This window comes from Hyposmocoma kahamanoa, unplaced genomic scaffold, assembly GCF_003589595.1.
Source record: "Hyposmocoma kahamanoa isolate Upper Pololo Valley unplaced genomic scaffold, ASM358959v1 211, whole genome shotgun sequence".
Taxonomy (NCBI): Eukaryota; Metazoa; Arthropoda; class Insecta; order Lepidoptera; family Cosmopterigidae; genus Hyposmocoma; species Hyposmocoma kahamanoa.
The window spans coordinates 3,597,680-3,619,837 of record NW_020653732.1 but is presented as its reverse complement, the minus strand read 5'-3'; the positions used below and the strand labels follow the sequence as shown (position 1 = coordinate 3,619,837).

Genomic DNA, 22,158 nt, shown 5'->3' with positions numbered 1-22,158 from the left:
ATTACAAATTCTATCATCTGTTTATGTTTTGTATCGTCTTCGTAGATGTGTTGTGATTTCGTTGTAGCTTAGTTTTTAGGTCAAACTATATTGGAACTGCAGTACTTATCTAAAAAAATCTTGTACATCAGCTTTATTTTATGTTTTGCCGAATGTACTGGAGTGTAGAATAGATTTTATGCTTTCACTCTCTCCTTTACTTTTACAACCTCTTCTATATTATCCATTGTATTTTTACTAATTTGCATGCTTATTTATTAATAATCTTTAGAGCTTATTGCAAATCATATTTATAGTTAGTTCTGTGTAGTAACTATAAATTGGTATGACTTTAAAATATGGATTTTTTTGTAAAGTCGCATATTACCCTGAAATGGTATATTTGTGTTGTCACTAGTTTTTGTAAAATTCTGCAACGTAACTGAGTCTATAAACTAACTAGTGGGACTGTACAAAAAGTCTTAACTCTAGTTTGGTAACGGTTACACGTTTTACATTATATCAGCATCCCTTGTACGCTCATGTGTTTCATTATTCTTTAGAAATTTTATGACGTTTTTGCCTTTTTGTTTCATTTTGCACACATCTTTTAAAATGTATATAGAAAAATTTATTGCATTGTTCCCTATATAGAGCTATCTCATTCATGTGATTTATTTAACTAATTCATCTTCCATTATCCCCTGTTAACGAAAGACTAAGCTAGAATAGCTAGTAACGCTAGTTGCCCATCCAGCTGGCGCGCCTCTATCGTGCTGTTCAACACCTCCGCCGCCATTCGAAGAGCATCCTCCAGCGCGCACAAGCCGGACAAACTCGTCATCAACAACGTCGTCCAGTGCGTCGGGGCGACGTCGAGGCGCATCAAGCGCAGCCAGCGTAATGACGACGTCATCCGCGTCATCGCTTGCGTTGACGCCGGCGGCGTTAAGTAACGCACGGAGCAATGAAGCTAGGTATATTAGGAATTATTTGAAATATCTGGATCCACTGACGATGACATTGTGTTCATTGTTAAACCCATCCAACAATAAAAAGACTTCATTTAAATAGCAACTTACCGCCTACGCTTGGAAGGTTCAATTTGCAATGATTCTTCATTTAAATTACCACGATTTGAATTGAAAGTAACAGCTGTTACAAATAACAGCAGACACAGCCAAATCAATTAAGTTATTGCACGTAAAAACATCGTCAACAATGTGCAGGTTTTTTTAGCAGTAACATGATCTATTGTGTTATTACTCAACATCGAGTATATAACCAGAAATAGAGACGACATGTCATTTAATTTGTTTGAAAACTATTTTGCCATATCATTGCTGTGACAACTGCGCTCCGATTGAGCAGCCCGAATTCGAAACAATTGATGGGTGTCGTCAATCGTTTAACATTTAATAACCGATGAAATGTGATTCGGTTTGTTTTGTAATTAGATGTTTTGCTGTTTTTCCCACACCACCGAATGGAACCCCTCAATGTTAGATATATTATCTTTATTACAATTTACATAATGTAACCTATCACAAACTCGAATATTTTTTTTCCGACATAACGTTTGTTCGAATTTTCATTACACAGTAAACCGTATTACAACGAAACCGCTGTTCTTTCAGGATATATTGGATGTTTATCGCAAAGACACGATTAGGTTCAGTTAAGTTAGGTTAAGTTAGGTGTAAAAGAAAAACATTTTCCTCTCAAAATTACTTTCGAGGTTATGAAAATTCGAGCAAATGTTATTTCTGGAAAATGTCATTTCGGACTACTAATAGGTAACCATATAAACTACTTCCAGGCTATTGATCAGCGCCATCTAGATATAACAACGGAATTTTTTTTTAGCTTTTTCAGAGCTACGATCTGTAGCATATAGATTACCAATTCTCCCGAGATATTGGTCCAAGGTAGTAATTAAAATTTGCATAATTGTAAAGACTTAGAGAAGCTAAACGGTTGTGCCTTGTGCCGTATGTACACGTTAGGCTATTTTACTGTTTCCTTTTTCATTCACCTTTGAATGTGTGCAGCGTATGTTGGACGCCGCCGGCGTCTGTGGAGGGCTCCACCCCCACCTGGACGGAAGGCACGCCCAGCTTCACGGAGTCCAGCAGTAGTGAACAAGGTAAATGTACACTTTAGTTATTTTTTACATCTGAACGAATCTTCTCGACAACAGCTGTCTTCCTTAACGCAAACATTGCACAATGAACTTTGTTTCGATGAAATAAGTTTAAAATTGACAAAACTCTCGTGAAGAAATTTTTTCGCTTAACTTTTATTCGCTATTAGCGTGGACAAAACCGAGATGTTTACTTAGTTTTCCATTAGATAAAACTCGACCATATTGCTCTGGGATAATGTTTACTTTCGTTTGTTACAGTACAAAAAATACATTTGATAAACAGAAAATTAAAAAAAATATTTAAATAAGACTTACCGATGATATGAAATACCACCATGGGTAATATTATTGGTGCTGTTATCATTTTTGCACTCCAAAACAGCACAATAAGGCATTTTTTACGACGCGAGAAAATTTACGCGAAAGAAATGACACAATAAAGCAACTGAGCTCAAGTAGGTGTAACTAGGGCTACTTTTGACACTCGTGTGATGCTAACTAACCACTTCTGCTCTATTTATTGATTTGTTCTGTGCAAGAGGTTTATAATGTCATTTAACAGGTTACCCCATTACCCCGGCGCGCGGGGCTACTCCCTCCGAAGGACGACGGTCCCCCCGCCCACCACCTCCTCCAGCGCGTACGCTCCCACCCAACACTATCAACTGCCTCACCAGTGAAGTGGTGAGTCTTATTAACCTTGTCTATTGATTGAGTAGTGGTTTAGATCAAGCTCCTTGAAGTTACACGTTTCATTGTAAGTTCATATCAAATTTGAGAGTGATAAAGTAATCATTAATCGCCAATTGCTTTTGGATCGACGAATTTACCTATACTTTGGCGTTAACTTGAACCAGTGCTAATAACGTCAAAATGACAGTTAGTTACTACAGTTACTAACCACACTGCACTAACACTCATTCTAAAGTTAAGTTTGTCGATCTGCGTAATCTATCAAATGGGTAGCCGAATTATTTCTTTTATAAATTCAATAGGGTATTTGACGAGTTTTAAATAATTTTCTTGGTTTTTTTTGTTAGCAATAAAACAGATATGAATAAATGTGCAAACAGATTTGAAATTCGTTAAAAAATAAAATAATTACAGGCATTTCTAAACAATTTATAACTTCTAAAAAACAACAATTATAGTTTGTAACATAACAACCGTAATGGCGGCTTAAAGTGAAAAACTTTAATTATAAACCTATTATTATATATTGCTTTTCCTGTGTAGTTTCCAGGACATTTAGCGAAATGCGGTAAGTCCCCAATATATCCAAAACAATGCAGTGTTTTTTCAACACTGGCCGGTTATTTTAATTTTTGATTTTAAGGTCTAATAGGAAAATAAAAAAAAATTGTCGACTTGAATTTTTTTCATTCAATAATTGTTTTAATTTTCTATAAATACCAGTTTGTTGAGTGGTTCGAGCTTGATGTTGCCTTCGTGTATTTTTTTATTTATTAAACTATAAATAATCAATGTTAAATGATTGGATTTACAAAATCTAAAATAAATCGTTTTGTTAAATGTCAATTTTTTTCAATAAAGATTTAACAAGGCTGTACTAAGTCGATGTTAAAAGATGGTAATTAAATTGATACTTTATGTTTAATTCTTATTTATTTAAATATAACGTTACTATTGTACATTTTCACTTTTTTCTTCCGCTAAATGTGTTTACGTGTGCAGTTTATTTTTTATTTATTAGTGAGTTTTATTCAGAAAACGCTAATACTCTGGCGACACAGAGACGGCCGCGGAAGCGTTCCGGGTTTCATATATTTATATACAACGTTTTTATATGTAACGATATATAAATAAATATCTTCGGTATTACTTAAGATATCGAAAAACGAATTTCAAATAAGTACATTTTCAGCACGCTCTTACGAATTTATTGAAACGCAATTTTTTTTAGTCAAATACCATATTGTGTAATCATGTGTTGCTATATTTTCAGTAACTTGAATGATTAAATGTTTTTTTATAATTAAAATTTTGCGCGAATCGACTTCATAGAGTTTGTTCTTTTAACAAAGTTGTATCTAAACACTTTTCTAACACAGGTGGAGGTATCACTGCCTTTACTAACATAATAATATAATATAGCGTATAACAACAAGGTGAGACCGTATTTCAAGAGACATAAGTTCTAATGTCGCGTGATATTAAAGATACTGCATTAGTCGACTGTAATCGGATTTTTAATTAGGAATTGTAAACTGATATTTAGTGGGTTGCTATTATTGGATGAAACAAAAATAATGTTGTCTTAAAGATCTACTTTACTGATTCACTCAGTAGGTGAATCATTTTACTAGCAGTAGATGAGCTAAGCTCGCTAAACAGTAATGTGAGCATTACTGCGTTCAGGTTTTTGAAAGGTAAGTGTGCTGGTGAAATTATAGGCACATGAAATTTGTCAACTTACGCTCAGTGGCAGTGCCCCTATTGCAGATCTTTGCGATTTAAAGCTCTGAGTGGCACTACAACTGTCATGGATAGGCGCGTCGCTTACCACCAGACACACGGCTTGTCCATCACGTCACTTTGTATTATAAAAGAATGACATCAAATAAATTATATATTTTTAATAATGTCATACCCTTTGTATAATAAACTTTCATATGATCAAGCAAAAGTGCTTGTATCATGTGAGAGTCATAAAATATAATACGTACTACAATTTATTTGTAAATCCGGAAAAAAATAGTTTCATTTCCTATGTGCAACAATCACGAAAACCTAGGCACTCGATGTAAAAAAAGTTATCGACATCATTTTGCAGATGTAGAATTCTAACACCGACGTTGCGATTTATACTTAGGTATTAATTTGATAAAAACAAGAAATTGATAACAGAAAAATAATCTCCTCGCCTCGTATACCTTATTACTGAGGGTCGTGACTCCTCCGCGGCAATAGTCTCCGCATAGCGACGCTATGCTATCTGTGCCGGTCTTTGGCATAGTGGAGCGTATCATGAACACCCACGAAGAAAAATAATAGTAGTAGATTTTATTGAATATCATGATGTGTTATTACCATGATATTCATTTAAGATTTGTGAAATTGTGTTTTCTTTGTGATCGATCTTTGTAATTAGAAGTATTCATATTAAATTAATCTTGAACCTTTCCTTTTTGACTGATTCAATTTCAGTGAGTTAACTGAGAACTGAATCAATCACTATACAATTAATTAAATGGCAACATTATTTTTAAAAGTGACATTAGTAGCTGTCAGTTTGTTATATCTTTAATTAAAAATTCGATTACAAGCACCAGTTACCACTTTCGATTAGGTAGACTGTCTGCCGGATTAAATAACATACACACAAAATAACTTAGAAAATAGAACGTTCATCACCACCGGTTGAAATACTGTCTTAACCTTTTTAAGCCTTATATACTGGATGCCTTGAATTATTTCTTGATCTACAAATTGATTTTACTCGTGTAACTGAACAACTATCCACTAAAATAATGTCGGGTAACTGCTGTATCGTACTAACTGCTGTATCTGTAAGATACGCTCTGGTTGTAAACATCATTTGAAAAAGGTAACCTATTCATCTCAGTATTCTCATATTATATTGAAATAACCATTGTCAAATGCTGTACTTAAATAATGGTATTTTCATACCAGCATCGCAGATTGGTTTATCGATTGTGGGAGTATGACTATGAAATAGAAATGAAATGTTGAACTGACTTCAGCAAGGCTGGGGGCTAAAAAGCCCGCTTTGGCAGAATCATAATATGATTCATTGACATTTCATATTATGAATTTCTTACAACACATAACCACTGTCAAATAGATGAATTGCGTTATATGAATTATAAGAAAATCATAATAAGAATTGTCAATGAATCATGTTATGATTCTGCCAATACTGCCTTTTTAACCCTGCTGATCAGCCCGTGGACAGGGTTGTCAGGAGGCTTGTGTCTCGGGTGAGCAGCCCCGAGTGCACATATAGTAACTCCCTATTTTCCAGATAGGTACCGGAGCTGTTGGCACACTACTGCCCGTTGTGTATTGCACAACTAACGGTTGCCACTATTAAGCCGTTGATATAGTAAATGAAATATGTATTGTCAAATAAATAAATGAAAGTATTTTTATTTATTTATTTGACAATACAGACAAAAGATTTTTTTTTACTTTACGACTGTTCATATCTCAGCTATTCAGTCACACGAGTCGTATAATTTGCAAATGAAGTAATAATTAAAAGTTGCCCTTAACTTACACGCTTTATAAAATTGAATAAAAATCATTGAGTTTTTTGTACCACAATTTTTCTAATATTTTTTATCATCCTCTTCAGCATGAAATTTACAATTTGATACTAAAAAATTCAATTTAGAGCTTCGTTTTATGTAATTATCTGTTATTTTTGTAAACAGTCATATTTATTTGTTAATATTATGCTCCCCGAATTTTGTGAAAAAATAAAGAAACAAAAACAAATTCGAAAAAAAAAATTCAAAGCAAAATAAAGACAGAACAGGTCCAAAAATTAAGTTAGCGTAGTAGCGTAGTTAATAGGAACATCGATTTGAAACAAATATTGTTAAAGATAAGTGTGAACAAATGTTTGTTTACAAAGAATAGAATTTCTTAAGGCGACTTTAAACTAGACGCTTATGTAAGTGCTACAGTGGCACCAATGTCGTGTCACGCGCGCGCCATCGTACAGACACAATTAGTGAATTAAATATTACTGAAAAACTACAGACGCACGGCTGGCGCGTCATAAACGCGCCACTGCACTGCTACAAGCAGTCTGCACTACAAGCGTCTAACTTAAAAGCGTCCTATCTCTTTGTTCTCAGAGAAATTTGCCTTACGCACGAATATTACTATTCCATTAATTAAAGTTATTAATTTTTTATACATTTTTATCATAATTGTACGTTACAATTATTAGTGTTACCAAGTGTAAAAAGTTCTTTTAATAATGGAATATGAGTCTACGAATAAATATTTAATATGTATCAATAAAAAAAACTCAATGATTTTTTAAATGACAATCCGAGATAGAATAAAAAAATTTGCAATTTTGAAAATTTCACTAAGTAAACATTTTTGAGATTCTATCTGCGTGTTGTTCCTAACAATTTTTCTAGCATTTTTACACGCAAAGTTTTAAAGTGTTTTGCAGCATTTTTTACAGTGTAAATTAATTGCGTTTTTTTTGGACGCTGCTTGGAATGGTGGGTTTGGTAGATGCACCTCAAAGAACAAGTAGACAATGATTATAAATGATAAATATAATCATTATGAGACATATACTTAGCCCAAAGGGGCTTAATAGTAAAAAATGTCGACATGTTAAAAAATTGTCGTTGATTTTTTTTAACCTACTCGGATCTTTTTTTGTGTGAAAACCCCTACGTATATGTCTTAAATATGTTATTTATTCGCTTGAAAGTCTGTTTATTTATAAACAACTACGCGCTAGCTTATTAGATTTACCATTTTTAGGAGCTTCATGTCATAACTTTTTTGAAAATAAAAAAGCAACAAAATTGGGTGCTTCCATTTTGAGGAACGCGAAAAATAATTTTTAATGTTAAATGTTTAAAAAAAGAATAACATTTTTAGTAACGAAAACTAGCAATAAATTCGTGTTGATTATTTCGATAAGAGATATTTTCTTTTTTACTTAAGCGTAATTTTGAACGCTAGAGTGGTGTGTAAGTGTGTTAATTTTTAATATAGATGCCAAATTATTTTCTCTGTGTATTAAGTGTTCAACTGAGTAACATGTATTAGTATTTTAAATATTACTTGTAAAGGCTTATTTTATAAGTATAGACATATAAATAATTAGCTAGATAGATTTGAACCCTTATTTTGTCTATAATGTTAACCTACTTTCACTTGCTGACGTATTGTTAAGAAACACAAGGTTTGTTCAAGTTTGATACAATGTCACGAAATGCACGCTCATAAAAAAGTGTCACTGTACCACCTTTCTATTTAAAAATAATGTCTTACACGACTTGTGTTAGTAAAAACTGTTATATACGAACTTGCTCTTGAAAAAAGTGGCATAATTATAAAATAAAAAATTAAAAAAGTGTAATATAGTATAGTGTTAATCTGTACTAAAAAAATGTATTATAGTAGTAATTTGTTTTTCAAAAAGGTGCTATAATAGCCCTTGAAGGAACTAGCGTATTACTTTTTTTTTAAATGTTATATAACAACTTGTTTCTTGAAAAAAATATCATACAACACATTACTCATAAAAGAAGTCATAGCAAAAAGGAACTAACGTGACCACGTAGAAAAAAACGTCAAATAAACGGTTCATTTGTTGCTATTAAAAACTATGCAGACACTAGCAACACACTTGCATTATAAATAAATAGGTGGCTCATAATAATATACAGATCGATCAGGTTATCTTCAATATGAGTTATGGTAGGTTTTCAGTGGGGAATAGTCCATAAAACACAACCAACTTCCATTGGCTTAAGGCATAATATACATTAACAATATTGTCGCTTAATTATGAACAAATAAAACGCCTGACAGTTTTTTTCGACCAAGCAAATTGCTGTCTTTTTGATTACGAGAATCAACATGGCAAGTCAACTCGATTGAGATTGATAGAAGAACTAGCGTAATTAGCAATGCACAGGTGCAACATAGTAAGATAGATTATCTAGGCTCTTGAGAAAAGAATACTGCATTATTGCTTACCGCAAGTGTGACGTCCTTCAAATTGATAATGTTGTTTGTTTTATAAGTAAACTTTAATGGCCGGCGAATTATTTACATGTCTAGTGTATTTGTTTTTGGAAAAGATTATTTTAATAAGTTTCCTTATTTTCCTTGGTTATTTATGCGATTTATAATTAAGATTATTGCATAAGACAGTACTATATTACGGTACTTTTGAAATCTTCTCCGAGCCGGCTTCTCTTTTGATAATATCCTCTGTTGGCCACTACAGAATGTTTAACGTATTTTATCGTGTTAGTGTTACACCCTTTACATATAATTGACATGTTATATACAACTTAGTCCATCCGTGTCTCTACAATGGATTTACAGTGACGTTTGTTTTTGTGTTGCTAGCGTAAAATATTTATTTACAAAATGTTACTTCTTATAACCGTTAGGGGGCGCTGTACAATTTCGCCACCAACTTGTTACTACAGTCACTGCAAATTCATGATTAAGGCACGGCATACTTTTTTTTTCTACTAAGGCTTTGGCTACGCGAAGGTGAACGTTAAATAAGAAATCTTATAAAATAAGCCTACAAAATAAAGTTGCGACTGAATAATATTATCGATCAGGAAAGAACTGACATCATCTTTTTTTTTACCATTAAAAACGGGGTGGAGAATTATCTATTTCACCCCGTATATCGTATTAAAAATACCTGTAGATGCATTTTATTGAATAACATTGTATCAAAATCATATCAATTGGTTTTGCATAGTACAAATAAAAATCAGTAATTTTAAGTAGTTTGTTAAAGAACTACTGTAGCGTGAAAGGGATGGAACATGGCTGAAAAGGTAACAAACTAACAAGACAAGAGATTTGGATGTAGCTTAACCATCTCGTTTTCTAACTTGGTCTGCACTGTGTACAAAAGTTTCTTCACTTGGACCTCACGGTGTACAAAGGTTTTTTAACTTGGTTCTCACGGCGTACAAAGATTTTTTAACTTGGACCTCACGGTGTACAAATGTGTTGTAAATTTACGTTCGCATTGCTTATCTCTTCATTTTTTTAAATAGACCAATTTAAATTGTTCGTTAAAAAGTTAGGGATATTATAGCGAACATAAAAATAATATCTAACTGCAAAGAAGTTTGTATGTTTTTTTAAGTTTTCACCCATTTAGGTACTTGGGTAGGCTAAGATTCTACTATACAGCCTCTTCATATATTAATAGTAATTTTACAACCTGCTATACGCTACAGTATACAAAAGTATCTTCGGTTTTAACAAAATAGAAGTATACCCTCGGATGTTAGTAAAATGTTGCACTCTTACGTAATACGCATCCCTCTACTGATTTAAACTATTGTAAAAACACCAATAGTGATTGTTTTATTATGGTTACATGGACATGGCAATACTGCAGAATATCGCTTAGTATAATTTGTGGAGTTTGAAAAACGATAAATAGTAATAAAATCAGGCCCTTTCTAAGTGGAATTATATCAAACGCTTTAATTTTCTTACGTGCTCTAAACACCATAAAAATGCCAAAAATAGAACTTGATAAAATATCATGTTTTAACTGCCTGGCTTTTAGCGCTTTTTCCCGGGAATTTCGAAACTGCACCGAGACTCGATTTTTTTTCCTACTGTGCGCCATAAGTGTGGTCACCCTTTAAATGACAATGGATAGTGTACGGTTGCTCTCGAGGAGAAACTGTAAATGACAGATCAAACTTGTATACCACTTGTTGCTACAGTGGCGCCTCTATGGCGTTGCAGCCGCGTCACTACTCATTTCCACACAATATCTAGTCTGCAAAAGTGGCGCTGCAGCTGCGCTTTTAAATACTCTATGAAAATTAGCAGTAACGCGGCTACATCGCCACGGCGCCACTGCAGGGATTCTATAAGTGTCTATTTTAAAGGCGCCTTTAGGTATTGACACAATTATTTCTATTCACCTTACAACGTCCGTGAGTTCGGCAACGACAAAAAAATTGCAATTCTCGTAAATTAAAAATAATTTGTATTTAGGAAAATAATCAAGTTTAATTAATCTTTGTACAGTTACACGAGACGTCGTCGTTCGCATGCAACGCTAATGGGCGTAATTTACAATTTTTACGAATATAAATGGGCTGACTGTCAATACATTACCGACGCGCACCTTTTTTATTTTTTATTATTTATCTTTTTCCACAGTTCTGCGTATTTTTTATTCGTTTTTTATTTTATTCGTATTTTTTATTATTATAAAATTTTTTAATTGAATATTTTAGTCCCATAAACTGAACATGTTGACTTTTGAGTTCGATTAGCACAGGTTGAAAATCAAAATTTGAGCTACGTTATGACTTTCTATATAGTATTTTTTAAGCTTATTTCAATTTTCATGCAACAACCGAGTAATTCTGTTTGTAGATTTTACAATTTGAGATGATGCTAAAAAAAGCTTCGTTTCATTATTTACATCACAACATAGAACATGAAATTTTGAAGCGAAATGTACTCGTTTAACGCCATAACTCAAAACAATAATTTAGTTACCAGTTAGTTGTCGCTAGATGGCGTTCGGATCTTAAATAAATAAAATAAAACTTGCTATCAAAGTGTTCACACGAAGTGTTGACATCAAACATCGCATTTTGTAGTGAAAGAGAGATAAAAAAGCTTAGGTCCTCAGCTGCACTGCCCACCTTGTTTCCAAGTGAACTTGCACTTGTGTCCTTTCGGGGAGAAATGACCACAATTAAAAAGGACCACTTCTCAAATTGATCATTACTTGAATTGACCACTTCTTGAAATGAGCATTTAATTTTTTAATTATATATATTTTTTTAGACACTTTCGTCAATTAGGACCATGCCCAGACATTTATCTAAACTAAAAATGAAAATGAAATGTTGAAATGTTTTATTTGCCTGTTTTTTCCAAATGGTTGCGAAATCCAGTTGTGATGGACGAGAGACGTTACCCTCCAGGGCGATAAAAAGCAACGTCTAATGTATATACTTAAAGATCCATCGTCAATCTTGTGGTAATGTTCCTAATCCGAAGCCGAAACATATTGAATTGTAAAAGTGGTCAATGCTAGAAGTAACCATTTCAAGAAGTGTTCTTTTGTAGAAGTAGCATTTAAAGAAATGGTAACTTCAAGAAATGTTCATTTGTAGAAGTGGTTATTTGAAGATGTTGTAATTTCTCATTGTGGTCCTAAACCGCCGAAAGGAAGAATGGTCCAAAGTACGGGTTTGGCTAGCGGTTACTTTTTAATGATCGCTATTATTATTCACTTTGAAGTAACGTTTAATTCATTTTGAAATGTTTATCCGCAATACCCTTCACAGTTTTACTGGCTTTAGGGCTGTCGCATTATTCGTTTAATAATATCATGCGGCGTATTTTTTTTTGTTTTGGATCAATTTTGTACAATTAACTTATTTGTGTTTACAATATTTACACGGTATTTACACTGATCTAATTATTTCTTGGTTCATAATTATAGAATTTAATAATAATTGTAACTTTTTCATTGCAAAAAAAAAACCGACTTCAAAGTGTGCTTATCGGCTTTTTTCAATTTCCGTGAGATGGATGAGGGAGATTCTGACTTCTTGGTGACAATGGGACTGTTACGGTGTAACAATAATGGAATTTTCAAAATCGGTGCATAATTGATGGAGAAATTGATGAAGACACGGACATGTCTATAAAATTTGAGGATTTCCTTCGATTTTCATGGGATCCCTCATCAGATTCTGACTTGGCGAAAACGGGACGACCACGAGAGTGCACCTTTTCAAACAAAAAAGAATCTACAAAATCGGTCCACAATTGACGAAGACATCTGAAAATATACATACAGTCGAACGTGTAATCTCCTCCTTTTTTGAAGTCGGTTAACAATAAAAGTTAACTACATTGAATAGCGCTGTCGCTAGTCTCTTCAAAACGGCGATCGCGCATGATTTTGTTTGTAAAATACGTAATAAAAAAATATGTCGTAATGTAACAGAGACTGTTAGTGAAACGGTGACACAAGTTAAGTGACTCTGGAACGTCGTTACTTAAAAAGTCACGGTGATACTATATGATGGCTGATCACTGTGACTTTTATCGTGACGTTATTTATCACCCACCGCTAGTGTCTACGTTACCTAAGCAACCCGCACATTCTATGTATTATTTTTTCCGTTAAAAAAATTGTAAGTAACGCCCATTAGAACTGAGAGCTTAAGGTTAATAGTTAATATCGTGCATAGTCTTTTTCTAAATAAAATGTTAGTTTTTCGCCGCCATCTTCTATAATACTGTTAATAATGTACTAAGTTAATGGTTGTCAGTTGTTAAAAAAAAAAGATTTACTGTTCGCTATTATAAAACACGTGTAACCCGCTTAATGTGATTGTAAACTATAATAATATTAATTTACCCTGTATTCGTTGATCTGTAAATGTTTGAAACAAAAAAATAGTTGAATTTTAAAATTTTACTGTCGAACTAAATTTAAATAAGTTCTAGGTTTTATTAAATAGTGCTGGGTCATGGAAAAGCAATCATAGAGAAAAAATATTTTTTAAACAAAGTAAAGTATTTCGGAAAACAAAATTCTTTGTAGGTAAGTATTTCTCGAAAAATATTTTAAAAAATTCCAACCATTTTAAAATGATTCCAACAATTACCCAACACTATAAATAGCAAACATATAACACAAGAAAAAAATTACATCCACTTATATTTGAATTATAGTCAAATACAAAATCCATTCATTATGTTCAGTATTTACAAATAGCTTGATAATTACAGATCAACTACATTTAAAACCTTTTTGTGAGCGGTGGCTAAGATGAAAAACGAATATAATACAATTAAATAGGTACATATATAGGGCACCTACGGCAAAGTAGAGACATAAAAAAAACGGAATCCACATATGTGTGCCGTGACGAATGAATGTCTAAATGACAGACTTATAAATGAGAACCAGACTAAACATAATTTCACACATATTATAGTTACAGTATTCTTTTCCTACCAAAAACAAAACGTATTATCTATTTCTTTTTTCACTTGTTTACCGACACACACAAAGCCGTAAATCCATGGCAGACGCCATTTTTTAAAGCGGCCGGTGTGTCCATCTTATTAAAATATTTGATCCATATCAGCACAAGAGAAAATAAGTTTTATTGATAAATAAAAAAAGGATTGCGCCTCATGTTGCCGACAAGTTTATTACTTTTTATATTATATATATATTAGTCCATAAGATACTTATATAGGGGTTATTTAAAAATACTAGATGTGCAAACTTAGTCTTTTTTGTTTGTACAAACAAATTTAGTTTCATGACTTTTCACAAAACACAATATTTTTAACCAAAATAAACTTTTAAATTTTCGTTGCACTATCTATGACACTTTTTAGATCTATATTTGGTAGAATAAGTTACTCCGCGCGTCGCCTCCCACCCCCGTACTGCACAGACTTATTGCCGTTAGAACGATCAATTTAAATCTATTTGTGTTTGTATGAAAGTAAAATATGATGAATTATTAAAAGTCATGGACCAAAAGTTGTTGTTTATGATTTTGGTAATATAGTCCTGAGGGGTTGTTAGAATTTTAAAAATATAGTTGCCTGATTCAAATTATTACATAAAATAAAAAGAATTAAAAACAAATCATATTGTACCACTCATGGAAGAATGGCATAAGTGGAGTTACATCAAAAACGATCGCTCCAGTAGATACAGCAAAACATACACCCACATCCTCTACAATTCTTGTAACTCTATCGACCAATATTGTAGTTAATATTAATAATAATAATAATAACGCAACACTCATAGCCCCGCACTAGGGAAACCCTGTATCACGGATGCCATGGACACACACATAGATAGACAACCACAAATTACACCCAAACTTACGAGAGAAATAAATAAACATACAAATATTTCTTCCGACCCGGGAATCGAACCCGGGATCTTTGCGTGGCAGTCTAACATGGTAACCGTTCGACCACGGAGGCATATTATGTTTGGTCTGCTTCCCATTTAAAGTCTATGGCCTGAATAAGCCAGGGAAATTTCGACTGTGTACTCGCTAGTGTCATGTCGGCAGATGCCGCGGCATTCCATCGACTGTGGTACGCTCGTGGGTCAAAGTGTGTGGTGGGTGGCCATAAGATCCTCTACGATGCTCTCCCCCGCCGCGCCGTTCGTTAATTTATGCTGGCCCTACGAGCCCTTCAAATGTGCTCAGCTTAGCCTTAAAAACAAAAAATTAAACTTTTAACTCATTTTCTATAACTTTTTCCAAATTTAGGTTAAGCCTCTGTTTGACCGGAGGTGTATTATATGAAATTAGCATTTTTAGCCCAATTTCGATGAATGTAATAAATGGGATCCTCAATTAATCTAAAATTGATATACTACTTTTGGTACTTATTCACAAGGGTATACGAAAATAGCCTTTATGTGACTTAGACAAGAAATACATTCGCTATGTGAAGATGCAAAATAATACTCTGAGATTAAAACCCTTCTTAATACTATTGCACCTTGTTGTTGAAAGCTAAAGTAGATTTATTTAAAAATGTGTGAATTTTCAAAACTTACATAAATACTTACATAAATTGTAAACTGTATTGTTAATTGTAAATGAATACAACTAAAAAATAAATATGACTTAGGAAATGAAACTAATATCCCGGATTTAAATCGCGTATATTTGTTTTTTCAAACAAACGCAACGTTTCGGGCCCTTTATAGTTCCCATAGTCACGGTTGACTGAGGTGGTACAGTCATCAACCAGTTATATCTTATATTAATGCAAACCACCCTATTTTTTCACTATAGTTACAAAAGTTATTAATTAAATACCTTTTATTTAATTTTACAAAAAAACATTCCAATTTACGCTACATTATATTTTACAAATTATTTTATTTTAAGTTTAACAATATGAATTTTTATTAAGTTCAATAAAAAATAATGGAAATTAGAATAAATTAAACCATATTAATTAGCACTGCAGTCTTATGTCTCTTTGGGATTTTTCATCAGAGGAAATACTGGATCCCAAACTGTGGTACGGAGAAACCATTTTCCCTGTTGTAATTAGGATTTTTTTTTAATTTCAATGGCCTCTCGCAGCATTCTGGGTAGATAACGGACTTCTTTTGCAAGGATCTGGGGTTTGTCAAACTTCATTGAATGCGTAGGTTTATCCATGACGTGCTCGCAGACTGCAGACATCAGCTATATGTTCTTTGACGGGAGTACAAATACTTCACTTCGTTTGTCCAATATAAGAGAGACCGCACTCACAGTGAAGCTTGTAAACTCCTGGATCTTGTAAGGGAACTGAGAAATTTAAATCCGGAAAAATAGTTTCATTTACTATCTATAACAATCGCGAGAACCTAAGAACTCGATAAATATGAATTGTTACACTCATGAATAGGTACAGCTTACCTATTTCTTCCTTCAAGCAGTATTGTGAGCATTAATGCTTTCCAGTTTTGAAGGGTGTAGGTGAAACTATAGGATGGGACTTGTTAACGTTCACATCAAATCAAATAATTTTATTCGTCATCATGGGTACATTAAAGATGTTAACATTTTATGTTCGCCATGACGTACCATCAAGGCATACGAATTATACTGTTATTATTAGTTATACTTGTCCAATACTTCCAAATAATAATAATAAAATAATAATAATCGTTAAGAATAGTCATAAATCACTGATTATAGCCTTCCACCTTCACAGGACAGCGAAAAACAAAGTCTTAAAATCGACAATAGTTAGGACATTGTTAAAAAAAAAAAAAAAAAAAAGGACATCAAAACAAAAGTAATTTAATTAAGATAATAATTCAATTAAATACTCAATTAATGTGCGTTTAAATTCTGCGAAATTTCAATTCTGCCTCGACTGTAATGGAAATTTATTGTAGATTTTGGTGCCATTGCGATTATACTCTTCTCAGATAGTGACGTTTTACATTTGTTTGGTGTAGTTGGTTAGGATGTCGTGCTCTTGTAACTATAGGAAAAAGTTGAGAGTTGTCTCAGGATATTGTTACTTGAGGTTGTTATGGATATGCGAATGGCTCACTTGTTGTATTCAAGAATACAACTAACTGTACTCTACTTTTGAAAATTCACACAAATTCATTTTGGTTTCCCATTTTAACTTATATACCAATATCAATTCATTGAATCAGACACCACTCACAAAAACGTAATCTGATATGTAAAAAAAAGAACAGTTTTATTAATGTCGTTGTTACTATTATATCGATATTGTATATTTTGTTGTTGTTATCTATTTAAGGCAAACGAAATGTAGAATAAACATTTGAAGAAAATTTGTTTATAGAATTAATCCTTGTAATTGAACCTTACGATCGGCATTCATTTTTACATTTGGTCGGCATTCCCAGTTGGGGCAAACGACTTTTTAAAAGTCTTTGATTGCAGTATTGTTTACTTTTAAAAATAAAGTATTTATTGAGATTTAATGTGAAATAAGTCCACTAGTTTTGTTATGATTACGAATAAAATAAAATCGTATTTAAATATAAAAGTATAAATAGTAAAAATATAAGTATTGAATATAAAGATCGGACATAGAAAATTTTTTTCGTCAACCTGGTGTGACTTAACCCACGTCCGTGCTGCACCGTCGCATTGCTCTCACCATCTGAGCCATGGGTCCAGTAACCGAGTCGTCGAAATTCTATACGACATCTAGTGAGAAAATTTTGAAAAACCTCAAAAACAGTAGGCAAAAGCTAGTCTGTGAATATGAAGGAAATGTGATATACATATACAATCCATTTTTTGCATTTCAGTAACTTTGTACTTTAAGATACGAATTTGAGAAAGTCAGGCGACGATGTACTACTATTTAAAGTTTTGTGTCTAAAATTACAAATCACGCAGAATTTGTATAATTTTTTCTATAAATATTTTATGTAATTAGTAGCAGAAGAGCTTCTTGGGAAACCTTATCTATTTCTGCCGCCAAGCGGAATGTGACCATTACTGTGTTCCGATTTTGAAGGATAAGGGTGCTGGTGAAATTACAGGCACACGGGACTTATGTCTCAGGATGACGGACACAGTGGCAGTGCCCCTCAAATATTTGCGATTTAAAGCTCTGAGTGCCACTGCAATTGTCAAGGCGTGTCACTTATCGCCAGTCGCACGACTTGTTCGTTCCGTCACTTGATATCATAAAAAAAAATCTACAAAATTTAGTGACAGTTACAGACAAGTTGGAGTTTTTTTATGAGATGTTAACCAATTTTGCAAGAGAAAGACGGGTGTGGGTAAAAGGAATTCACTGACCTAATTTAAGTATGTTGCTCTCAGGTTTAATAAGGACTACATCGTCGCGACGATGTATATCTATATCTACGACGTAGTAAGGCCGTGACATCTATTTTCAAAATAACCACGCACTCATACCATCTATAAAAAAGATATATTGTTTAAAGTCTAACCTGGAAAACATTCGCTTTGAGCTTACAAAACTTGAATGGCTTTTAATTTTTGCCACTAAGATAAGGTAAGTGTTAAGTTTGTTTAATTTTATCAAAAATAATTGAATTAAATTTATTTATTAATTTAAATGTTTATGTAACTAGTCCACCAAGAATAAAACATAATAATTAATAAATAAAATTGTAGGTAAAGTGTAAAATTCAACACTGAAAACTACACAAACTACAATTTTAGTTCCTTAAACAAAAAGTCAGACACTGTATTACATTAAAACTTTTACTGGCTTTGTAATTTACGAACCCCATGAGAATGATACTATAGCAAAAATAAACTTTTATCTTTCTAAAAAAGTAATTTTTTTGTGACAGGTAGAAGTGACCCATCTTGCCTCGCAAACTTCGAACATAACAATATCAACGTACGAAGTCCACCAACAGATGCATTGTGAAGAAAAATATTGTTAATTTACAATTTTATTTTATGTAAACAATATGTGCAATTATAAAAATCATTTAGAATTAATAAAATATTTATCAAATTTTGCAATTGTAAAAATCAAATTGCAATTTCATTAAGTTATTTGCAATTTGATTAATTAAGTGAGCATTGTGTACTATTTAATCGAATTCATAATTAAAGAAATAAGAAACGGCGGTAACTAAAATATAGAATCTCTAAAACGTATTAATGTATGTAACTTTTGTACAAACATTGATTTCCTTTTAGTTTAGGCAAATAAGGTTATTTATTTTAGTAGTTAAATATATACGGTGTTTGTAGCTTTCTTTACATGACATAACCGCAGCTACATACGTAAGTAAATAAATGTCTAAGTCCCAAAATGAATAAATAATTTCTGTACTGATTTAATTTTTTTGGGGAAATTGTGTATTAAATATGTGTGTTTAATACCCTAGTAGAAAAACTAATTTTGTTTAATGCGACAAAATTAGTTTTTGCGTCATGCTCTCTGTATAATCCTGCATAGGGACAGGAAATTTGAAAAAGTATTTTAGTAAACCCCGTATCCCCGAAATCATAATATTAATTTTGGGACATATGTACATGTTAGAAAAATATAGTAATGATTGTTAAAATTGCCAGTTGATCACGTATTTAGTAGAAATGTATTCCTGAAAAGCCAAAACAATTGTCATTTGTATTGTATTTGTGTTAATGTACTTGAAAACACAAAAATACTGCAGTTTTTTTTAATATGCTACAATGTTATTTCTTTATTTATTATTTGTAATGAAATTATGTGTTTAATTAACCATAATTATATTGTAACATATTTTTAATTTGGTATCATTTGTGACGGGCTGGAAATGAAATATTTTTAATTTATTTTGAATTTTAATTACATTATAAAACAATCTTAATAAAAACAGACTGATGTTTTAGATCTGAATTTGCAGCATTTTTTAATATAAAATAATAATAAATTGATGTACTGTCACAATTTACTCAATTATTTATTATTTTTAGTGTCATAAGTAGTCGAATTTAATAATGCAAATTTAATATAATCTTTTATTAATGTAGTATGTTATTTACGTAAGTATTATTATTTTTAAGAATAATTCGGTAGACAAAGTAATAAAAATGCGGGCCCGGTTTTTTCTGCTCTATAATCATTTAATTAAACCGCAATAATCTTCCTATATCTTCCTAATGCATTAGACGTTAATACTCAAAAAAATACTTAAATAAATAAGATACATAAACAAACTACATCACAAATTAATAAATAAACTAATTATATGATTATCACTTATTAATAACACGGGTTGGTTTGAGTAGGTACATTTAACGTCGGGTGGTTTGAATCCGTCTTGCCGGAGCCAACATGTAATCCGCGAAGATTTTGTATAATATACATGTTTGGTTAGGTAGTATGTTGATTTATCTCTGGATTTTATTATGTGTTTTCTTGGTGTATTGTATTTTAATGGAGCTGACATGTTAGATAATGATCAAAGCCCCAAAATAAGTAAAAAGTCAAGTTTCATAACACGGTTCGATTTTTTGGAACAATTACACAGCCTATGGTCACGGGTTGCCTGGCCAGCGGCAGATGACAGCTTCAAAAACATATCTATCTACCCTCATTTCGATTTCTTGCGGCGTTACCATTGTCACTTTTTTTTTGTTTCATATAATTATTTTCTATTTTTGTTTTTAATATTAAAAATAATTATGCACAGACACGGGTCACATAAAGCTCGACCTTTTGTGCTGAACCTTTCTTTGAAATCTCTATTTTTAACCGACTTCCAAAGGAGGAGGTTCTCGTTCGACTGTATGTTTTTTTTTAGTATGTAGGGTCACATGTCCAACAATGAAACAGTAAAATTTCAAACATTCATAGTTCTAAATAGAAAACCACCGTGAGACTCAGACATATTAACTAAAAATAATGGATAACTCGGTGCGGAGCCGAATGTTCATAAATGAAACACTTGTTTGAGCGCTTGTGTCGACGTCGGTACAGTCCGAGGTATCACTATCACTTAACGCGTAACCTCGAGCGAGTGACGGAGCCCTGAGCTCACACAAAGCTCCCGATCACAAGACTTCAAACTTTAAAAAAACATCGCTTAGAGATCAACTAGACTATGGAAATGCGTTTAGGAGCTACAATGCTACAGATAAAATAAGCCAAAGACTTGAAACTTTTTGCATCTGGAGTTAAAAACGCTTCGCTGCGTCATCTCAATATTAAAACAATAATTGTGTCATAACCACACCTCCCTTTACCTTGAGTACCAGAGCAATGGAATTAACTCTGGGGCACTTCCTAAAAACACCCAGACCAGAACCTATTTAGAAAGTCCATTTCCTAAATTTGTCCTACCGGACATCGAACTCGGGACCTCCGCATCCAGCGCCCACATTAAATCATTCGGCCACCGAGGTCGTCAAAATAATAAACAATTTCTATCAATTTTCCATATTATAAAGAGAATAATTATAATCATACATTACCATAGTTGTTTTTACCATATCTCGAATTTTTTTACTGCCTCTCCGATCGCTTATATCTATTTGTAATTGACATCCGCCGTGTTTTTCGACATTTCTCTAAAAGTTGTTTATCGCGCTTGAATGGTGCCCTTTAAATTAGGCTATTCTTTTGAATTATCAATAACGATTCACGGAACTTGTGTCCATAATAAAAAAAGTGAAGTTTAGTATGCCCGTTTAGTATTTTTAGCAATTTGTAATGAAATTTGTTGCCTATTATGTAATAAAATGTACAGTGTTGTGTATTATTTATAAAATTCACCGATTTAGTGTGTAAGCGTACTTAATTTATGAATATCCCTCAAATAAGTATTTAAATAAATACGCAAATGAAAATAAATATTTGTAGTTTTTTTTATGAATTCATAAACAAATTTTTTGCTCGAACTTATTTAAAAAAGCAACTCTATAGTCTAATTATTTGACTGATAGATGATAAGGTCTTAGCTTGAGACTTATAAAACGAACTTTGACTAAGACTAAACAAAAATTACGAGTTAAGCACGTGTTTCGAACTTACAAAACGAACTTAGCCTAGTAGGCTAAATTCGTGTGTAAGTTATACTTTTAAGCAAGAAATTACGAAGTAACTTTTAATGTTTGTTTTATAAATACGTATAACTTGCTTAGCTCGCCATCTTTGTTTAGTCGAAGTCAAAATTCGATTTATAATATCTCAGTTTTATGGTTGTTTTTGATTGATTAGTTTAATGACTTGAACATGAAAATGTGTGTAAAGTTTTTCTTTTTTACAATAAGAAAACATTTACTTTCATT

General features: G+C 32.5%; 1 protein-coding gene across 9 annotated transcripts in view; it reads left to right on the top strand.

The window, feature by feature from the left end:
• LOC113227547 (phosphatidylinositol 4-phosphate 5-kinase type-1 beta-like) overlaps window positions 1-22,158 on the top strand; it is a 72,634-nt gene that overhangs the window by 48,196 nt on the left and 2,280 nt on the right. Inside the window, exons 15-19 of one of the 9 annotated variants that reach the window (XR_003310209.1) lie at window positions 737-956; window positions 2,031-2,125; window positions 2,688-2,809; window positions 18,223-18,418; window positions 18,723-18,749. Coding sequence is in view for 8 of the 9 variants with exons in the window: in XM_026460490.1 (XP_026316275.1) it covers window positions 737-956; window positions 2,031-2,125; window positions 2,688-2,809; window positions 18,723-18,818 (533 nt within the window). In the remaining variant the exon portion in view is untranslated. Of the gene's footprint in view, window positions 1-736; window positions 957-2,030; window positions 2,126-2,687; window positions 2,810-7,366; window positions 7,517-18,222; window positions 18,419-18,722; window positions 18,998-20,269; window positions 21,682-22,158 lie in introns of those variants that run through there. The other 8 variants (XM_026460490.1, XM_026460492.1, XM_026460488.1 and 5 more) reach the window with 8 other exon arrangements.